This window comes from Sapajus apella, unplaced genomic scaffold, assembly GCF_009761245.1.
Source record: "Sapajus apella isolate SASKATOON/1434 unplaced genomic scaffold, GSC_monkey_1.0 scaffold177, whole genome shotgun sequence".
NCBI classification, from domain to species: domain Eukaryota; kingdom Metazoa; phylum Chordata; class Mammalia; order Primates; family Cebidae; genus Sapajus; species Sapajus apella.
In genome coordinates, this window is record NW_022437117.1 from 1,332,204 (window position 1) to 1,351,293 (window position 19,090).

At 38.2% G+C, this 19,090-nt stretch overlaps 1 protein-coding gene across 7 annotated transcripts in view; it reads right to left on the reverse strand.

Annotated features, from left to right (window-relative positions):
• KLHL2 (kelch like family member 2) overlaps positions 1-19,090 on the reverse strand; it is a 117,566-nt gene that overhangs the window by 41,681 nt on the left and 56,795 nt on the right. For 6 of the 7 annotated variants that reach the window (XR_004265428.1, XM_032268260.1, XM_032268264.1 and 3 more), the window contains one exon: positions 14,024-14,186. Coding sequence is in view for 5 of the 7 variants with exons in the window: in XM_032268260.1 (XP_032124151.1) it covers positions 14,024-14,186 (163 nt within the window). In the remaining 2 variants the exon portion in view is untranslated. Of the gene's footprint in view, positions 1-6,537; positions 6,542-8,781; positions 8,788-14,023; positions 14,187-19,090 lie in introns of those variants that run through there. The other variant, XM_032268265.1, reaches the window with a different exon arrangement.

Sequence of the window (19,090 nt, forward strand, 5' to 3'; positions counted from 1 at the left end):
TCAATGTATACCTTTCGAATACTTTTAAGTCCTCATGTATACGGTAAAATGATCTTTGACATGAGTGCCAAGACCACTCAATGGGAAAAGAACAGTCTCTCCAACAAATGGTGCCGGGAAAACTAGATATCTACATGGAAAAGAATGAAGGTGGATCATAGACACCATTCACAAAAATTAATTCAAAATGAACTAAGGATCTAAATATAAGACTCGAAATTATAAAATTCCTAGAAGTAAACACATGGGGAAAACTTCATGACACTGGATTTGTCAATGACTTCTTGGAAATGACATCAAAAGCTCATGCAACAAAAGCAAAAACAGACAAATGCAACGACATCAAAGTTAAAAGTTTAGTGCATCAAAGGACACAGTAAACAAAATGAAAAGGCAGCCTATGGAAGAAAAGAAAATATTTGCAAGTTGGGTATCTGACAAAGAGTGAATATCCAGAATATAAAAATATCTTCAACTCAACAACAAAAATCAAATAACCCAATTTAAAATGAGCAAAGGACTGGAAAAGACATTTCTCCAAAGATGATATACAAATTGCCAATAAGCATATGAATAAATGTTCAACACTAATCATCAGAGAAAATACAAAACCACAATGAGATATTACCTCACACCCATTAGGGTAGCTACTACAAAACAAACAAATAAACCAGAAAACAACAATTGTTGGCAAAGATGTGAAGAAACTAGAAACCTTGGGCACCGTTGGTACGATTATAAAATAATGCAACTTTTATGAAAAACAGCATGGAGGTTACTCAAAAAATTAAAAGTAGAACTACCGTACGATTCAGCAATCCCACTTCTGGGTATACATCCAAAATGAAAAACAGGGTCTTGAAGACATATTTGTACACCCATGTTCACAGAAGCATGACTCACAGGTATCCACTGTGAGTCAAATGGCAGAAGTAGGTATCCACTGACGAATGAATGGATAAATGAAATTGGTATACACATAACAATATACATACATATACACATACCATTCCATAAAAAGGAAGGAAATCCTGTCACATGATACAACATGGATGAAGCTTGAGAGCATTATGCTAAGCGTAGTGAGCCAGTCACAAAAATAAAAAATACCGTATGATTCTACATATGAGGTATCTAGAGGAGCCAAATGTATAGAAACAGGAAGTATAATAACACTTGCCAGGGACTAGCAGAATGGAAAAGAGTTGCTTAAAAGGTACAGGGTTTCAGTTTTGCAAAATGAAGATGTTCTGGAGATCTGTTTCACAGCAAAGCAAATACTTACACATAACATTACTGAATGGAACACTTAAAATGGTTAAGTTGATAAATTTCATGTTATATGTTTTTTATCAGAAATTTTACTACAAGTTTATAATCATGTGAAAACACTGGTGATGTAAATTAAAAAACAAAAACAAAACAAGCAACTAGACCCAACTACTTTCCTTCCCTAGTGAGAAAGAAAGTGTTGCTATAGACAGTCAATGCATGTCATTGTCTTGACTTCAGTGGACAAATATCTGCTATCCTAAAAAAGAAAGATCACTGGTTTACCATCGCTACCTTGGCCACTGTCCTACCTTGTCAGCCACACACCAGACTTCTGAAGAACAGATCTTAATACTGAAGCCTCTGCATGCCGATGCATGCGCACATCTTTATATTATTGACATAGCCTCTGGCTCAGTTTTACCTTGAAGTAGTTCTTTGGAAGTCTTTTTCTTGGCATTAGTCCTTCTCAATCTCTCTGCTGATTTTAACCTTAATGACCCCCTCTACTGGTTAGGATTCTACGATATTTTTCTACCTTTCTGATCATTCAATCTGCCTCATGCATCTCCCTAAAACTAGGTATTACCTACCGTCCTGCCTGCCTTAAGCCCCATTTTGATTCTCCACTAGTTCTAACTATCTCATCTGCATTATAATCCCCAGTTATCTTTATTAACCTAATATTGTTGCTCCCAGATACAATCTCTCCCTGAAACCCCAATGTTTGAATTTCTGTTAGTCTCTACATAAATATGATCTAATCATCATGCTCTTTTGAACAAGTCAGAGCCATCCACACACCACGAAACCAGTATCACACACTAGCAGTTCTCTAAAAACCCTCACATTAATTAGTACCTTGGGCCACTTACCTTAGCCTGTTTTGAGCTCTATGGTTTGACTTTTCATAATTGTGCATTTTTCCACTGATGCTTTGCTTCACACTTTGGCCTGATACTTGATAAAGATTCTCTGACTATGTCTGTTGATATTCTTCTCAAAATAAATCAAGTTCTTCCTCTGGCCTAGTTGACAGTGGCTACTGTTAAACATCTTTTCCAATCTGAGAACATTTAAATTGATACTGCATGTCACTTCTGGCTCTTCCTCAAGCAAACAAGATGAAGCTATACCTATATTTCAAACAGTTTCAGTGCCTTCCTCCAGACACCTGCTGGACCTCCCATGTTCCCTTTGTGTCTTAATGGCTCTACTCTGATTCCAAAGCTGAATGAAGTCTTAGCCACAGTCATTCTTGCCTCCCTCCCTCACTTTTATTACATGGTAAAACCAATAAAATTTACCACCTTAACCATTTTTAAGCATACAGTTTAATAGTATTAAGTATATTTACACTGGCTCACACCTGTAATCTTAGCACTTTGGGAGGCTGAGGTGGGTGGATCACCTAAGTTTGGGAGTTTGAGATCAGCCTGGCCAACATGATGAAACCCCATCTCTACTAAAAATACAACAAATTAGCCAGGTGTGGTGGTGCATGCCTGTAATTCCAGCTACTTGGGAGGCTGAGGCAGGAGGATCACTCGAACCTGAGAGGCGGAGGTTGCAGTGAGCCAAGATTGCACCACTGCACTCCAGCCTGGGCAACAAGAGTGAAACTCCGTCTCAAAAAAAAATATTCACACTGTTATGAAAAAGCTCTAACATTTTCATCTTGCAAATATGAAATTCTATATCCATTAAATAACTACCCCTTCCCTCATCATCCCACTCTTTTTTAATCCCTAATGTGAATTTTCATAAACCCTGTTAATTCTTTTTCAGTAATGCCATAAAAATCATAAGATTTAATGGTATAAAGGATCTGAAAGGTCACCGGAGACAGCTTTTATAATATTTATGTGTAACCTCAAAAATTTTCACAATAAATGGTTATCTGGCTACATTTTGCACACATCCAGAAATGGCAAGACAGCATATCATCTCTGAACACTGATAAGGTTTGGCTCTGTGTCCCCAGCCAAATCTCATCTTGTAGCTCCCATAATTCCCATGTGTTGTGGGAGGGGCCCAGTGGAAGATGACCGAATTATGGGCTGGTCTTTCCCACGCTATTCTCATGAGAATGAATGAATCTCACAAGATCTGATGGTTTTAAAAATGGGAGTTTCCTTGCACAAGCTCTCTTTGCCTGCTGCCATCCATGTAAGATGTGACTTGGTTTTCCTTGTCTTCCACCATGATTGTGAGGCCTCCCCAGCCATGTGGAACTATAAGTCCAATAAACCTCTTTCTTTTCTAAATTACCCAGTCTTGGGTATGTCTTTTTCAGCAGCATGAAAATGAACTAATAAATTCATTGGTAGCAGTAGAGTGGGGTGCTGCTGAAAAGATACCCAGAAACGTGCAAGCCACTTTGGAACTGGGTAACAGGCAGAGGTTGGACCAATTTAGAAGGTTCAGAAGACGACAGAAAAACGTGGGAAAGTTTGGAACTCCCTAGAGACTTGTTAAATGGCTTTGATAAAAATGCTGATAATGATATGGACAATGAAATCCAGGCTGAAGTGGTGTCATATGGAGATGAGGAACTTGTTGGGAACTGGAGCAAAGGTGACTCTTGCTATGTTGTAGCAAAGACACTTGCAGCATTTTGCCCCTGCCCTAGAGATTTGTGGAACTTTGAGCTTGAGAAAGATGACTTAGGGTATCTGGTGAAAGAAATTTCTAAGCAGCAAAGCATTCAAGAAGTGACTTGGGTGCTGTTAAAAGCATTCAGTTTCAAAAGGGAAACAGAGCATTAAAGTTTGAAAAATTTGCAGCCTGACAATGCCATAGAAAAGGAAATCCCATTTTCTGAGGAGAAATTTAAGCTGGCTGCAGAAATTTGGATAAGTAACAAGGAGCAGAATGTTAATCACCAAGACACTGGGGAAAATGTCTCCAGGGCATGTCAGAGATCTTTGCAGCAGCCCCTTCCATCACAGGCCCAGAGGCCTACTAAGAAAAAGTGGTTTTGTGGGCTAGGCCCAGGATCCCAATGCTGTGTGCAGCCTAGGGACTTGGTGCCTGCATCCCAGCCACTCCAGGTGTGGCTGAAAGAGGCCAACAAAAAGCTCGGGCCACGGCTTCTGAGGGTGCAAGCCTCAAGCCTTGGCCGTTTCCACATGGTGTTGAGCCTGCCAGTACACAGAAGTCAAGAATTGAGGTTTGGGAACCTCCACCTGATTTCAGAAGATGTATGAAAATGTCTGGATGCCCAGGCAGAAGTTTGCTGCAGGGGCAGGGTCCTCATGGAGAACCTCTGCTATGGCAGTGTAGAAGGGAAATGTGGAGTCAGAGCTCCTACATAAATTCCCTACTGGGGCACTGCCTAGGAGAGCTGTGAGAAAACGGCCACCATCCTCCAGACCCCAGCACAGTAGATCCACTGACAACTTGCACTGTGTACCTGGAAAAGTCACAGACACTCAATGCCAGCCCATGAATGTAGCCAAAAGGGAGGCTGTACTGTGTAAAGCCACAGGGGCGGAGCTTCCCAAGACTATGGGAATCTAGCTCTTGCATCAGTGTGGCCTGGATTTGAGACATAGAGTCAAAGGAGATCACCGTGGAACTTTAAGGTTTGGCTGCCCCACTGGATTTCAGACTTGCATGGGGCCTCTAGCCCCTTTGTTTTGGCCAATTTCTCCCATTTGGAATGATTGTATTTACCCAAGCTTGTATCCCCATTGTACCTAGGAAGTAACTAACTTGCTTTTGATTTTATAGACTCATAGGCGAAAGGGACTTGGCTTGTCTCGGATGAGACTTTGGAATGTAGACTTTTGAGTTAATGCTGAAATGAGTTAAGACTTTGGGGGACTGTTGGGAAGGCATAATTGGTTTTGAAATGTGAGCATATGAGATTTGGGAGGTGCCAGAGGTGGAATGATATGATTTGGTTCTGTGTCTTCACCCAAATCTCATCTTGTAGCTCCTATAACTCCCATGTGTTGTGAGAGAGACCCGGTGGAAGATGCATGAATTATGGGGATGGGTCTTTCCCATGCTGTTCTCATGATAGTGAACGGCTCTCACGAGATCTGATGGTTTTAAAAACAAGAGCTTCCATGCACAAGCTCTCTTTGCCTGTTGCCATCCACATAAGATGCGACTTTCTCTTCCTTGCCTTCTACCATGATTATGAGGCCTCCCCAGCCATGTGGAACTGTAAGTTCAGTAAAGCTCTTTCTTTCGTAAATTGCCCAGTCTTGGGTATGTCTTTACTGGCAGCATGGAAACGGACTAATACAAACACTATTAGAAGTTCTTCTATGCATTACTCTAAAATCTTTTTCACTCTTATTTTGTGACACTGATAATTCTCCCTACCACAATAAACAGAACAAGATTAATCTGTCTCTTATGAAATTCCTCAAAATCTTACAAAGAGCATTATATTTTCCCAAATTATCCTTCTATGGTCTGTATAGTCCTAAGTCCTTCAACCATTCCTTGCACAACATGATTTGGAGTCTTCAGCATCACCCTGGCTATAAATTCAGGGCTCGATTGCATCAATCTCTCTAAAAACACTGAACCTAAAAATAAACTCAATTTCATAGCTATGGTTGGATCTGGACAGAACAGAATGGGTTAATCACCTTACCACTTTCTGGACACAATTACTAATTGATTTCCATTGAATATACCATCAACTAAAACCCTAATATCTTTGCATTACTTTGGTTAATATAAGCCTAACACAACACAGCCAAAGTGAAATTCTTCCTTTTCAGTGAATGAATTCTTTTTCAGCCTACCGTATCTCAGTAAGGTATAGTAAAAATCAGCAGCTACTGCACACTGGCAATAAATATGCACACACTAAAATGTACCTACAAAGAATTTACCTAAAATGTAATGCTAAAAGGCCAAGTCATATCAGAGTTTAATCTGTTTCCTCTACTTATACTCAGAGTTAGTTCCCGTATCTATGATCTTGCTTCATTCAACATCTTAATTATCCTAGTTCCAACCCTATTACCAACCTCAATTATTGCCTCCAAACCTTTTACCCATATAGTTACAGGTCATTTTGTTTATGGATCATAGCCTGTGACAGTGATTTGCCTTCAGTAGGTCACCACTGGCCACGGAATAAAGCCCAACATAGTTATATTAACATTTAATTATCAGTTTCTTCTCTCTGAACAAATACCATAACTGCAATAGTGCACAATTCCCAGTAGTAAAGAATCAACATACTATATACATTAAACACATAAACTACACACATATAATGTACAATATACATATGCATCTTTCCATATATATGTAAGGATTCTCCCTCACTCTCAAGAGTAACTGAACTTTTCTGTTTGTTTCCCTCGAGCAAATAAAATAAGCTAATCATGAAATGAAAGACAGTCCCTAGAATTTGCCATACCAGGTCAAGAGAGATCATCAGGCTAGGATTCTCACCCCAAATAAGTGTAATAAAATCAACAATATAAGTCCCAAGTGTTACCTGTTCTGTTTTGTATCCTGTAATAAGATACAAAGTGCTCTTTGTCTTTGCTTTCTAAACACTAAGCACCTTTTTGAACAAAATTAAATGCCATGATGGGTCTCCATAATTCCTCTATACTCAATGCAGAGTCCCATTTGAGAAGTGAGGGTAAGAGTATGAATAACAATAGTATCCTAGATCCACAAGCAGCTCATCCCTAACAGATAAAAGTGTTTTGGGAAAATAGAAATATCTCTGGTCTTCATTTTCTTAATTAATAAAATTAAAGTGTTAGACTAGATAACTGCTAAGATTTCCTACAACATTAATACTCCATGATTCTTTGACTTTCAACACTATTAATCTTTAGGAAATAAAAATCATATACGTCTCCATCAGTTCTATTAACATAAGGCAGTTTTCATGAACCTGAATACAGTTAACACATATGAGCTAAAAAAAAAACTGTCAACAAAGCACAGCAGCGACTGCATATAATTTACTAAGGAATAACGAGGACCATAATGAATGCATGAATATATAAATGATTAACTCTTTTAAGAAGTGTCATTTGAGTTGGCATGACTTTAGCTAAAAAGTGCTGCGTATCAAGTGCTTTCACAGTTCTCCACAGGAAGAATCTTCTGTATCAGTAAATTAGCATTGCAGTAGAGCCTTGAATAATCAGCATCTATTCTTTGCTATGCATATCCCATTGCTAAGGCTAGTAATACCGTTATTAAAATCACTCATTCAACACAAATTTCTTTCAAGAGGGCAGCATTCAAATCATGAGCTTATTCTGATGTTTATTCCAAGCAGTGATCCCTAGCCTAAATTATAGAAAGGTGGGCAAATGACTGAAGTAAATTTTTTGTAGAAGAAAATGTTACAAAAACTGGTTTTACAGAGAATAAGGCATATTCCGAATACAATCAGGGTATAAGTTTATTGTTACTGGACTATAAAGTTAAGATTATAAAGAGGGGTTAAATTGTATTGAGCCTGTTATCTATCACTCACAACAGTGTGGACAATGCCAGGCATACAAAGAGGGTAGCTTTGAAATGACTGACTACTGGATCTAGGCTGAACAGCTGAGTTAGCTAGAAGAATAAGGACCATAGAGTACAAATTTATGAAGAAATACAAGAGAATGAGAAAGCACACATATAGTGCACACAAAGGTGGAAGCCTCAGAGTTCTAAATACGAGAAAGGTCCAATAGATCCTGGAGCTGTAGTCTAAGGTGATGAATGGGTTTGTGGAAGGAAGATCATGGTCACAAGGAACTATGAAGAAGGAGTCTCACGTGAGCCAACCGTATAGATTCTGAAGGCATTGATGGCAGGAGAAACAAAATACACAGGGAAAGATAATCTCAGTGTAAAAGAGAGAAGTATGCCTAGAGGCCAAAAGAAAAAAATGAGCTGCATAGAGAATGCAGTAGCCTGCCAGTCAGCCAGTAAAGAAGTGAGACTGGTGGCAGCAAGAGAGCAATGGTCTGGAAGTGGTACCCTTCTACCCAGGTTCCCAGTGAGCTGTGGGGAGCAATCCCTTTGAGAAGTCTGCCCATGACATACAGTTTTGGGAAAAGGCAAAGTTTCATGTACTATAACTGAGACAGAGGAGGCACACATGAAAATAGTTGGGCATATAAAAAAGTTTGATCATTTTATGTGTCTACTGGACGGGACAGTGAGGGGTGCCTCAACAGCCAGGATAAAGTAGCAAGAGAATGGAAAATAAAATGAAAGCACATCAGTGACTGAAGGACTTTTTTTTGAGATGGAGTCACTCCATCACCTAGGCTGGAGTGCAGTGGTGCAATCTCAGCTCACTGCAACCCCCGCCTCCTGGGTTTAAGCAATTCTCGTGCCTCAGCCTCTTGAGTGGCTAGGACTACAGGCATACACAACCATGCCTGGCTAATTTATTTATTTTTTGTATTTTTAGTAGAGACAGGGTTTCACCATGTTGGCTAGGCTGGTCTTGAACTCCTAGCCTCAAGCAATTTGCCCATCTCAAGCCTCCCAAAGTGCTGGGATTACAGGTGTGGGCCACCATGCCTGGCTCTGGAGGACTTCTCCACAGGTAGTCCTGTTACTGAGGAATGCTGAGTGCTTACCACGCCCAGAATTTCAGCTACAGTCCTAGCTTAAAAATGATACTGTTAGGCTGGGTGTGGTAGCTCACGTCTGAAATCCTGACTCTGGGAGGCCAAGGCAAGAGGACTGCTTTAAGGCCAGGAGTTTGAGAACAGCCTGGGCAACACAGCAAGAGCCCATCTCTATTTTAAAAAAGAAAAAGGAAATGATACCACAAACTTCCCCAAAGATCAATTAGAACTAGAATTCAGCAGTTTCTCAAATTTTCAGTATAGGAAGTGGTGAGGTATAGGAATGACTAAAAATCTGAAACATTTTTTCCCTTAAATGTGCTTGGCTATCAACAAAGAATATTGAATAAAATTCATATTTCAAGTTATAATTAAAATCCAATTTCCAGAGTCTTTTGCTAGAACTATTAACATGCATCTAAACTGATGAGTTCAATTCTTTTTTCCTCTATATTTTTGGCCTGCCAAAAAATGCTAAAAAAAAAAAGGTGCTAATGGTTTGAGAAATGGTTAAAATATAGATACCACCCAAAAAACATGAGAAGAGTCCACAAACTAGCACTCTCTGAATAAGTCAATATACTTGGGGTTAACTGAGAAAAACTTCATTTTAAGATATGATACAAAAAATAATTTCATACAGCTTTTTAAGCTAAAAAAAAAAAATCCTTCAAGAATGTAACAAAGGATGACCATAGTCCAGAACACCATGCCTCAGCAGGCAGGCCATTTAACCTGGGTGGTCTGCTCAAACTAAGCTGTCTCTCTGTGCCTTGGAGAAGAAGTGCGCTCAGTGTGACAGGCTGTAACTGCCAGCACCATGCTGCTAAAGCCACAAGATCATCTCAGGGTGAGCAGCGTGGATTCTACGTCCTCCCCCGCTCTCATTTTCTAACCTACCCATTTGGTTATTCACATTTTTACTTTCCCTAAAGATGTTGATGTTATTAAAAATAAGCATGAGTTCACAGAACAGATCGCCATGGAACACTGTAATTCTCTCATTATACCTGCACAATTTAATTATAATGAATTCTAGAAAGCTTGTTTCCAAAGGGCAAGAGAAAGAAATAAAGCAGTTCTTAAGTCCAGAATCTCCGGTGAGTTTTCAAGGGATAGACAGTGCTCTTATATGCAGTCACACCATGGACCAGACAGTACCCTGAGGTCCTGCAGGCTTTCTCTCCTTACCCATCCTTTTCTTCCTCAGCCTCTCTTTCTCCTCCCTTCTGCTTTCCATGTATATATGTATGTATGTATTGAGTCTTCTATTGCTATTTATTTCTTCTCTTCCTCCTTTTCTTTCCTACCTAGAAATGCCTGCCACAGGCCGTACTGCCTATGATAGGGAAAAGAAAAAGAAAAATATTAACTTTACTGCCACTGTGTCCCATCACCTTCTTGGAGTTTTTCACATGCTATATGATTTGACTTGAAAGTAATTTGAAGGTTTGGGTAAATTTTCTGGACAAATACAGTGCTTAAAGACAAATCACCTAAAAAACAATTATTTATTTATGGTAGAAAAGGAGCTGTAGACATCTTACTACATGGATTCCTTATCTCCCCACCTCCTATTTGCTTAAAACATCCACAACAATCAGATAGTTTCACTATGAAGAACAACTGTGTATTAGTCTGTTTCCATGCTGCTTATAAAGACATACCCAAAGCTAGACAATTTACAAAAGAAAGAGTTTCAATGGACTTACAATTCCACGTGGCTGGGGAGGCCTCACAATGATGGTGGAAGGCAAGGAGGAACAAATCACATCTTACATGGATGGCAGCAGGCAAAGAGAGAGAGCTCGTGCAGGGAAACTCCCATTTTTAAAACCATCAGATCTTACGAGACTTACTATCACAAGAACAGCATAAGAAAGACCTGCTCCCATGATTCAACTACCTCCTACCAGGTCCTTCCCACCATACAAGGGAATTCAAGATGAGATCTGGTAGGGACACAGCCAAACCATATCAAACGGTTTTGTAGTATTATTCAGGATTATTTTGGAAAATTTGTTGCAACTAGTTATCAATACTTCAAAGATATGGAAATTGCTTCATTATGCAAGCAAGGTCTTTGTAATGGCATTTGTTTAAAATAGAAGGATGAAATACATAGGTAAAGCATGACAATTGCTTCAAAATAATACAAAAGGATATATAAAATTCCTCAAGCTGTAGACATGATTGTGGATTTGTGCACTTTTCTATATGTACATTAGACTTCAATAAAATGTTTGCATATAAAAAAAGGGAAGGAGAGTAATGAGCATTTTAATTAAAACCAAATTGTCCCTGAGTTGACAACTGTTGAAGTTGGATGAAAAGAATTATTCTATTCTTGTATGTGCTTGTAATTTTTCATAATGAAAGATATTTTAAAATGTTACCTAAAACCTAAGAAATTCAAGCACATACAAGATTCAGAAGCATTGTATAAAAGCAGAACATCCTTTAAAGCTAGATTCGGATGCAAAATATAGTGCATTGAAAATGAAGAATCGAAGTTTCTGTTTAATTTTGCTGAAAGTGACTAATTTTTCATGAAAAATTCTTGGCATAATTACAAAGGAGGACTCTACAAACTAAGATATAGAGGTGTTCTAATTCTGGTGGAAATTTTTTTATATTTTGTAGTACACTACATTTAAGATTTTAAATAAGAGAAAGATTTAAAAAATCTAATGATCCCCTAAAAACACTGTAAATGAGTTGGTTCTGATACAAGCAAAACTAAGAGTTCTAGTACATCATATGAACTATGTCTGGATATTAATCCAACTTTCTTCATTCTCTCCCCAGGCACTGACCCTCCTCCTATCATTAGCTGTCAGTAACATTTACCAAGCACTATAGAGACAACTGGCAGCCCAGATATAATAACATATAAGATATAATGTTGAACAGTGATTGTTTCAGCAGCAAAAAATACCTGAAAATACAAAAGCCTTCTTGGTTTTCCTAATAGAAGTCACTTATAGCAGGTGCATTAAGTCTAGCAGCTAATGGAGTCTGAATTTAGAAGTAATATTTTCTACTTAATTGAACAGAATTGGTTGCACTGGAATACACTAATAAATTCATATTTGTCTTTGGTTTTTCATAAAATGCTTCATTCTACTCAAAAAGGCTGCATGAACATTGTTACACATTACAGGCATTCCCCAACTTATAGAAGGGTTGTATTCTAAAAGCTCATCTGTAAATCAGCTTCCTAGAACTCAGATCACATTTTTTCACGAAATAATTTTCTAAAGGGCAGTTAGGCCATCAGGCCACCCCACAGAAATCAATAAAGTCTAAATTTATTGAACCTAATGTGCTTTAGTGAAGAACTGAATTTTTGTTTTTTCAACTAACCACTTTGAACCATTATTTATTTGGTAAATGAAACAGGGATTCTAGGACTACTACTCTCCAATGCTCTCTGCAGAGACACACATACATATGCACACGTATATACCCTTACCTAGATCTATGTACCAAAAGCTTCGTTACTCCTCAGAGTAAGCACATCGAAACAGAGTTTAGACAAAGGGCTCTTGCATTTGATGGGTGGGGGAGGTTGCAGTTCTAGAGCCTATTAAAGGAGCAGTGAACATAGAAGCTTCCATAGGAACTATTCCTATTGAGTCTCATAGATGCTAAGCAGAGTCTTGCAGGCAGTTGGTGGATTGTAACTTCTACCAGTATCTACCCAAAGGAAAAGAAATCATTATATCAAAAAGACACCTGAATGTGTATGTTTATCACAGTGCAATTCACAATTACAAAGACACAGAATCAACCTAAGTGCCCAACAGCCAATGAGTGGATAAAGAAAATGTTATATATATATACATATATATACACATACATATATATGCACGCATACATACATGTATATTTATATATACATATGCGTATATACGTGTGTGTGTGTGTGGGCGTGTGTGTGTGTCTTTATGATAGAATACTATTCTGCCATAAAAAGAAATAAATAATTTCTTTTGCAGCAACTTGGATGGAAAACGAGGGCATTATTCTAAGTGAAGTAACTCAGGAATGGAAAGCCAAATACTATATGTTCACACTTATAAGTGGGAGCTAAGCTATCAGTATGCAAAGGCAGACAGAGTGGTATAATGGACATGGAAGTCTCAGAAGTGGGGAGGTTGGGAAGACCGGTGAAGGATGAAAAACTACCGATTAGGGAACAATGTCTACTACTCAGGTGACGGGTACATTAAAATCCCAGACTTCGTGACTATACAATTCATCCATGTAACCAAAAACCACTTGTACTCCTAAAGCTACTGAAATAAAAAAAAGAATTTAACAATTAAATAAAAGCACAAAGAAACTAAAAAAGAAAATAAATATCCTAATAATCACTTTTAATACATATTTTTTAATGCTTATAAACTCAAATAAAATACAGATTACATTTGTGACCTTTAGGTACATCCAAAGCTATAACAATCTTCCCTCCCCAACTGCAGAGATGAGGGGCCTGAAGGGCCCGAAAGCAGCTAAAGTGAGGGCTCCTTGATAATAGCAATAGGCCCTCCCTCTGCCACAGGGAGATGCCAGCACTAGGCCATGGAACTGGCGTGCAAGGAGTGGGCTGCTTCTATTGGTGGTCTACTTTTCTACTCCACCAAACGTATCTACATTTCACTGCTTTGAAGATTTTTTAAGCCACAAAATTGTATTCATGGATGCCAAAAAAAAAAAGAATGTAAAAGTCAGTGCTAAAATAACTTAATTTCACATGCATACACTTTCTCATATGCCTATTCATTTAACAATTTGAGAGAAAAATACACACAGCTATTCTTCTTGAACCCTAAAGGCAGAGTTACAATGAGCCAAGACTGCACCACCACACTCCAGCCTGGGTGACAGAGCAAGACTCTGCCTCAAAAAAAATACAAAAACAAAAACAAAAAACCTAGCTATTCTATTATTCAGGCCCAATCCCAATGTATAGTTGCTTGTTTTTTAAGTTCAGAATTTTATGAGTATGCTTCAATTATACAGTGTTACCATTATAAGATTTTAAGTGTATTTTTATAAAGCCCAGATCCAGATATATGACATGACTTTCCAGAGACCACTGTGGAATCATATCAAAAATCAAGAGTTCCAGTTTCCTCCCCAATTCAGCTGAGGTCTACTCCACTTGCCTGCATAGGTATTGGCCTTGTTCAGAAGGTCGGTACATGCATGCATATCAGCAAAAGCCCGGATTCCTAAGCAGTTGACAGGGTGAAGCTGGGATTCCAAAAATTCACAGCAGGTCTTCTTCACATCCTGTAACTGTAAGAGACCAGCTGCTGGAAGAAGTACCTGCAACACACACATCAATATTCTTAGAAAGCTGGCTGGAAAAACACCGGCTATTTGACCACTTCTACAAGAGGGCACAAGAGGTTCAGCTATAGTTTATAATCTGCATCCATACCCCTATATTCCACATAAACCAAAAGTAACAATTATTTTGAAAAACGATGATGACTCTTCACATTCTTCATAATTTCCATGGAATCTTTCAAAGGTCTCTTCTCCTTGGTCAGAAGAATATGAGATATCAGATCTTGTCAGATTAATGGTTTGTTATATAAGCATAAACAAATTGTTGCTTTGATTTCTAAAAACACAAATTATTGGCTGGGCATGGTAACTCACACCTTTAATCCCAGCACTTTGGGAGGCCAAGACAGGAAGATCGCTTGAGTTCAGGAGTTTGAGACATGCCTGGGCAACATGGCGAGACCTCATCTCTACAAAAAAATACAAAAATTAGCCTGGTGTGGTGGCATGCACCTGTAGTGCCAGCTACTTGAGCCCAGGAGGTTGAGTCTGCAGTAAGCTGTGATCACCCCACAGCATTCCATCCTGGGTGAAAGAGTGAGAGACCCTATCTTAAAAAAACAAAACAAAACAGAAAAACATAAATTATTAGGATGCTAGCGGGTGCTATGATTCAATAAAAATGGTTTTGTTTTCTTAGTTCAAGCAATCACGAGCTTCAGTGATTTGTGGGGAAGGGGTGGCCCCAGAGTAACCCATACCACATCAAAGCCTCATTTTGCTGAAGCCCTGTTTTTCCACTGTTTCAGTAACATACAGCTGCTTTCCTTACCGGGTAAAACAATTTAAAATTCAACAACTGTCTCTACCTATAGGCAGACAGTTTCTCTAGAATGCAATATATGTGCTAACAAGGAAAATGTAATAGGTGATTATCTAATAACTTTTTAATTTGTATTTTTATTTGAATAATGCCAAGCAATTTTATATTAATTACCGGTTATTCTGTGGGATTGAACCACTATCCTCAATGTAAATACTACATCCAACACTACAAGTGCTTTTCAAGAAAGTCAATAATAGAAACATTTTTCCTTGTAAGTGAATTATTAGTGTGCTATATAAAGGACCATATTTGAAAGTCAAATTAAGGAAGAAAAACTTCAAAAAAAAAAGTTATTGAATATCTGGTGATCCTTTATGAAAGCCAAGCAAACTCCACAAAACACCTTCAACTATTAGAACGGTAAATTTTAGAAAAGATCATATTAGCATAAAAAAGACATAAGTTCCTTCAGAAACTGACTTTCATACATGCCACACTGCAGCCCAAATAACAGTGGTTTATGACTACATGTTATGACTTTCCTAAATCTATGTGGTAAGTCCTAAACATAGAAAAGAAAGACATCATTCATAACTCTCTGTAACAAACTTCTCATTTTCTTAAAGGAAGCAAAGAAGCTTTAACTCCTGAACCTTAAGGCTCAAGAAAAAATAGAAACATTATCTAGACGTAAGGCCTTTTCCTTCTGAGTTTAAAAAAAATAGGTCAAGCGTGGTGGTTCATGTTAATCCCAGCACTTTGGGAAGCCAAGGCAGGCAGATCACTTGAGGTCAGGAGTTTGAGACCAGCCTGGCCAACATGGTGAAATCCACCTCTACTGAAAATACAAAAATTAGCCGGGCATGTGGTGCACACCTGTAGTCTCAGCTACTCAGGAGGCTGAGGAAGGATAATCACTTGAATCCAGGAGGCAGAGGTCGCAGTGGGCCGAGATCATGCCACTGCACTCTGGCCTGGGTGACAGTGCGAGACTCCATCTCAAAAAAAATAAAAAAAGAAAAGAAAGTATAAATAATGTTATAGCCAAACTTTTTGCATGATATGTATAGTAGGTTTCATTACGAGAATGAATATCCACAGAAGGCTTTAATTTGTTGATAATATTCAAATTGTAGGTTTTTCTAAGGCAGTGTAATTGCTCTCTGAAGCAACATAAAGTGTGTTCCAAGATGCTTAACAGTACAGCCATTTAATTCAGCAAATACATATAGTTTAGAAAGTGGTCTTCAGTGTAATATTCAATCTCTATGAAATATGCACCATACTATGATCACCCCTCTAATTAGCATTTTCCTAGAGGAAACAGTGTACTATTTAAATTGTTTGGTCACACAGAAAGATCAGGAAAAAGTGATTGGGGAGAAAACAGGCTCACTTACACAGTTGGCAGGAGCACATATTGGTCCAACCTCCATGAAAACAATTTGTTTATTTCAAATTCAAAATTACAAATGCACATATACTCTGACCCAGAAATTTAAACTACAAATATGCTAACATATGCACAAAATCTCACATGTGCAAGATAATCATTATAGCATTATCGTGGGTAACAGAAGTTAGAAAAAAGCCTAAATGTCCATCAGAAGGAGATTGGTTAAATAATTGTAATCAACTATTCTATTGCAGTCATTCAAAAGAAAGAAGAAACTATATAAATGAGAGAATTTCTAAAATATATTCTTGAGTAAAAAAAAAAAATCAGTCATTGGTATATTATGCTAACATATACACCCACACTTATATATATATATTTGTAACAGGCTTTTTAAATTTTATTTTGCTTTATTGAGTGCAACTTAATCATTACCAAGGCCATCTCTACCTTATTAGAAGACCGAAACTCATAAAATTATAGATTCTCCTATCTGGAAGGGGTATAACAAGTCATCTAGTTAAAAATATAAAAGTTATTTCAACAACGGTCCATGTGGCTGGATTATATGCACATATAATTTTTATTGATGGCAGTGATAAGTGGTTCCATGCTTGATAAATATATATTAAACATAAAATAAATGTGAGTCAAATGTATAAAAAGTTTATCCATATTTTTCTTTGTCAGTAAATCTTTTGAAATTGCCTTGGTTTTATGATGCAGTTTTACTAGGACTAAACTTCAATAGCTCATAATTATGTAATTAATTATATACAGCTTCAAATGCAATTACTAATTGACCCAGCTTGCTAACAAGACGCCTGGTGACCATCAGTCACTCATAATGAAAATAGGAGAACAGCCGGAGCCACATCAACTCCTAGCTTACGTTGTGAGTCAAAGAGCCACTTAAAACAAAACAAAATTTAAAATGCTCTGACTTCAGATGAACCACATCCCATGATCAGAACCACTCAGACAGCTGGTACCCTGCAAGCTGAATGTCTTGAGATCAAATCAAATCAAATCTCCTAATTTGTGTGATGAAGAAACCACACCCTAAAAGGGTTAAATGGTTTCCTAACCATGAACATGGAATGTTTCTCCATCTGTTTGTGTCCTCTCTTATTTTGCTGAGCAGTAGCTTGTAGTTCTCCTTGAAGAGGTCCTTTATGTTCCATGTTAGTTGTATTCCTAGGTATTTTATTCTCTTTGTAGCAATTGTGAATGGCAGTTCGTTCTTGATTTAGCTTTAAGTCTGTTACTGGTGTACAGGGATTCTTGTGATTTTTGCACATTGATTTTGTATACTGAGACTTTGCTGAAGTTGCTTATCAGTTTCAGGAGATTTTGGGCTGAGACGATGGGTCTTCCGGATATACAATCAGGAAAATCGTGAAAATGGCCATACTGCCCAAAGTAATTTACAGATTCAATGCTATCCCCATCAAGCTACCAATGACCTTCTTCACAGAGCTGGAAAAAAACACCTTAAACTCCATATGGAACCAAAAGAGAGCCCACATAGCCAAGTCAATTCTAAGCAAAAAGAACAAAGCAGGAGGCATCACACTACTGGACTTCAAACTATACTACAAGGCTACAGTAATCAAAACAGCATGGTACTGGTACCAAAACAGAGATATAGACCAATGAAACAGAACAGAGGCCTCGGAAGCAACACAACATATCTACAAGCATCCAATCTTTGACAAACCTGACAAAAACAAGCAATGGGAAAAGGATTCCCTGTTTAATAAATGGTGTTGGGAAAGCTGACTAGCCATGTGCAGAAAGCAGAAACTGGACCCCTTCCTGACACCTTACACTAAAATTAACTCCAGATGGATTAAAGACTTAAACATAAGACCTAACGCCATAAAAAGCCTAGAAGAAAATCTAGGCAAAACCATTCAGGACATAGGCATAGGCAAGGACTTCATGACCAAAACACCAAAAGCATTGGCAACATAAGCCAAAACAGACAAATGGGTCCTAATCAAACGCCACAGCTTCTGCATGGCAAAAGCAACAGCCATTAGAATGAATCGGCAACCAACAGAATGGGAAAAAATTTTTACAGTCTACCCATCTGACAAAGGGCTGATATCCAGAATTTACAAGGAACTAAAACAGATTTACAAGTAGAAAACAAACAAGCCCATTCAAAAGTGGGCAAAGGATATGAACAGACACTTTACAAAAGAAGACATATGTGAGGCCAACAAACGTGGAAAAATGCTCATCATCACTGGTCATTAGAGAAATGCAAATCAAAACTACATTAAGATACCATCTCACACCCGTTAGAATGGCAGTCATTAAAAAATCTGGAGACAACAGATGCTGGAGAAGATGTGGAGAAATAGAACACTTTTACACTGTTGGTGGGAGTGTAAATTAGTTCAACCATTGTGGAAGACAGTGTGGCAATTCCTCAAGGACCTAGAAATAGAAATTCCATTTGACCCAGCAATCCCATTACTGGGTATATATCCAAAGGATTATAAATCATTCTACTCTAAGGACACGTGCACATGAATGTTCATTGCAGCACTGTTCACAATAGCAAACACCTGGAACCAACCCAAATGCCCATCGATGATAGACTGGACAGGGAAAATGTGGCACATATACACCATGGAATATTATGCAGCCATCAAAAACGATGAGTTGGTGTCCTTTGTAGGGACATGGATGAACCTGGAAACCATC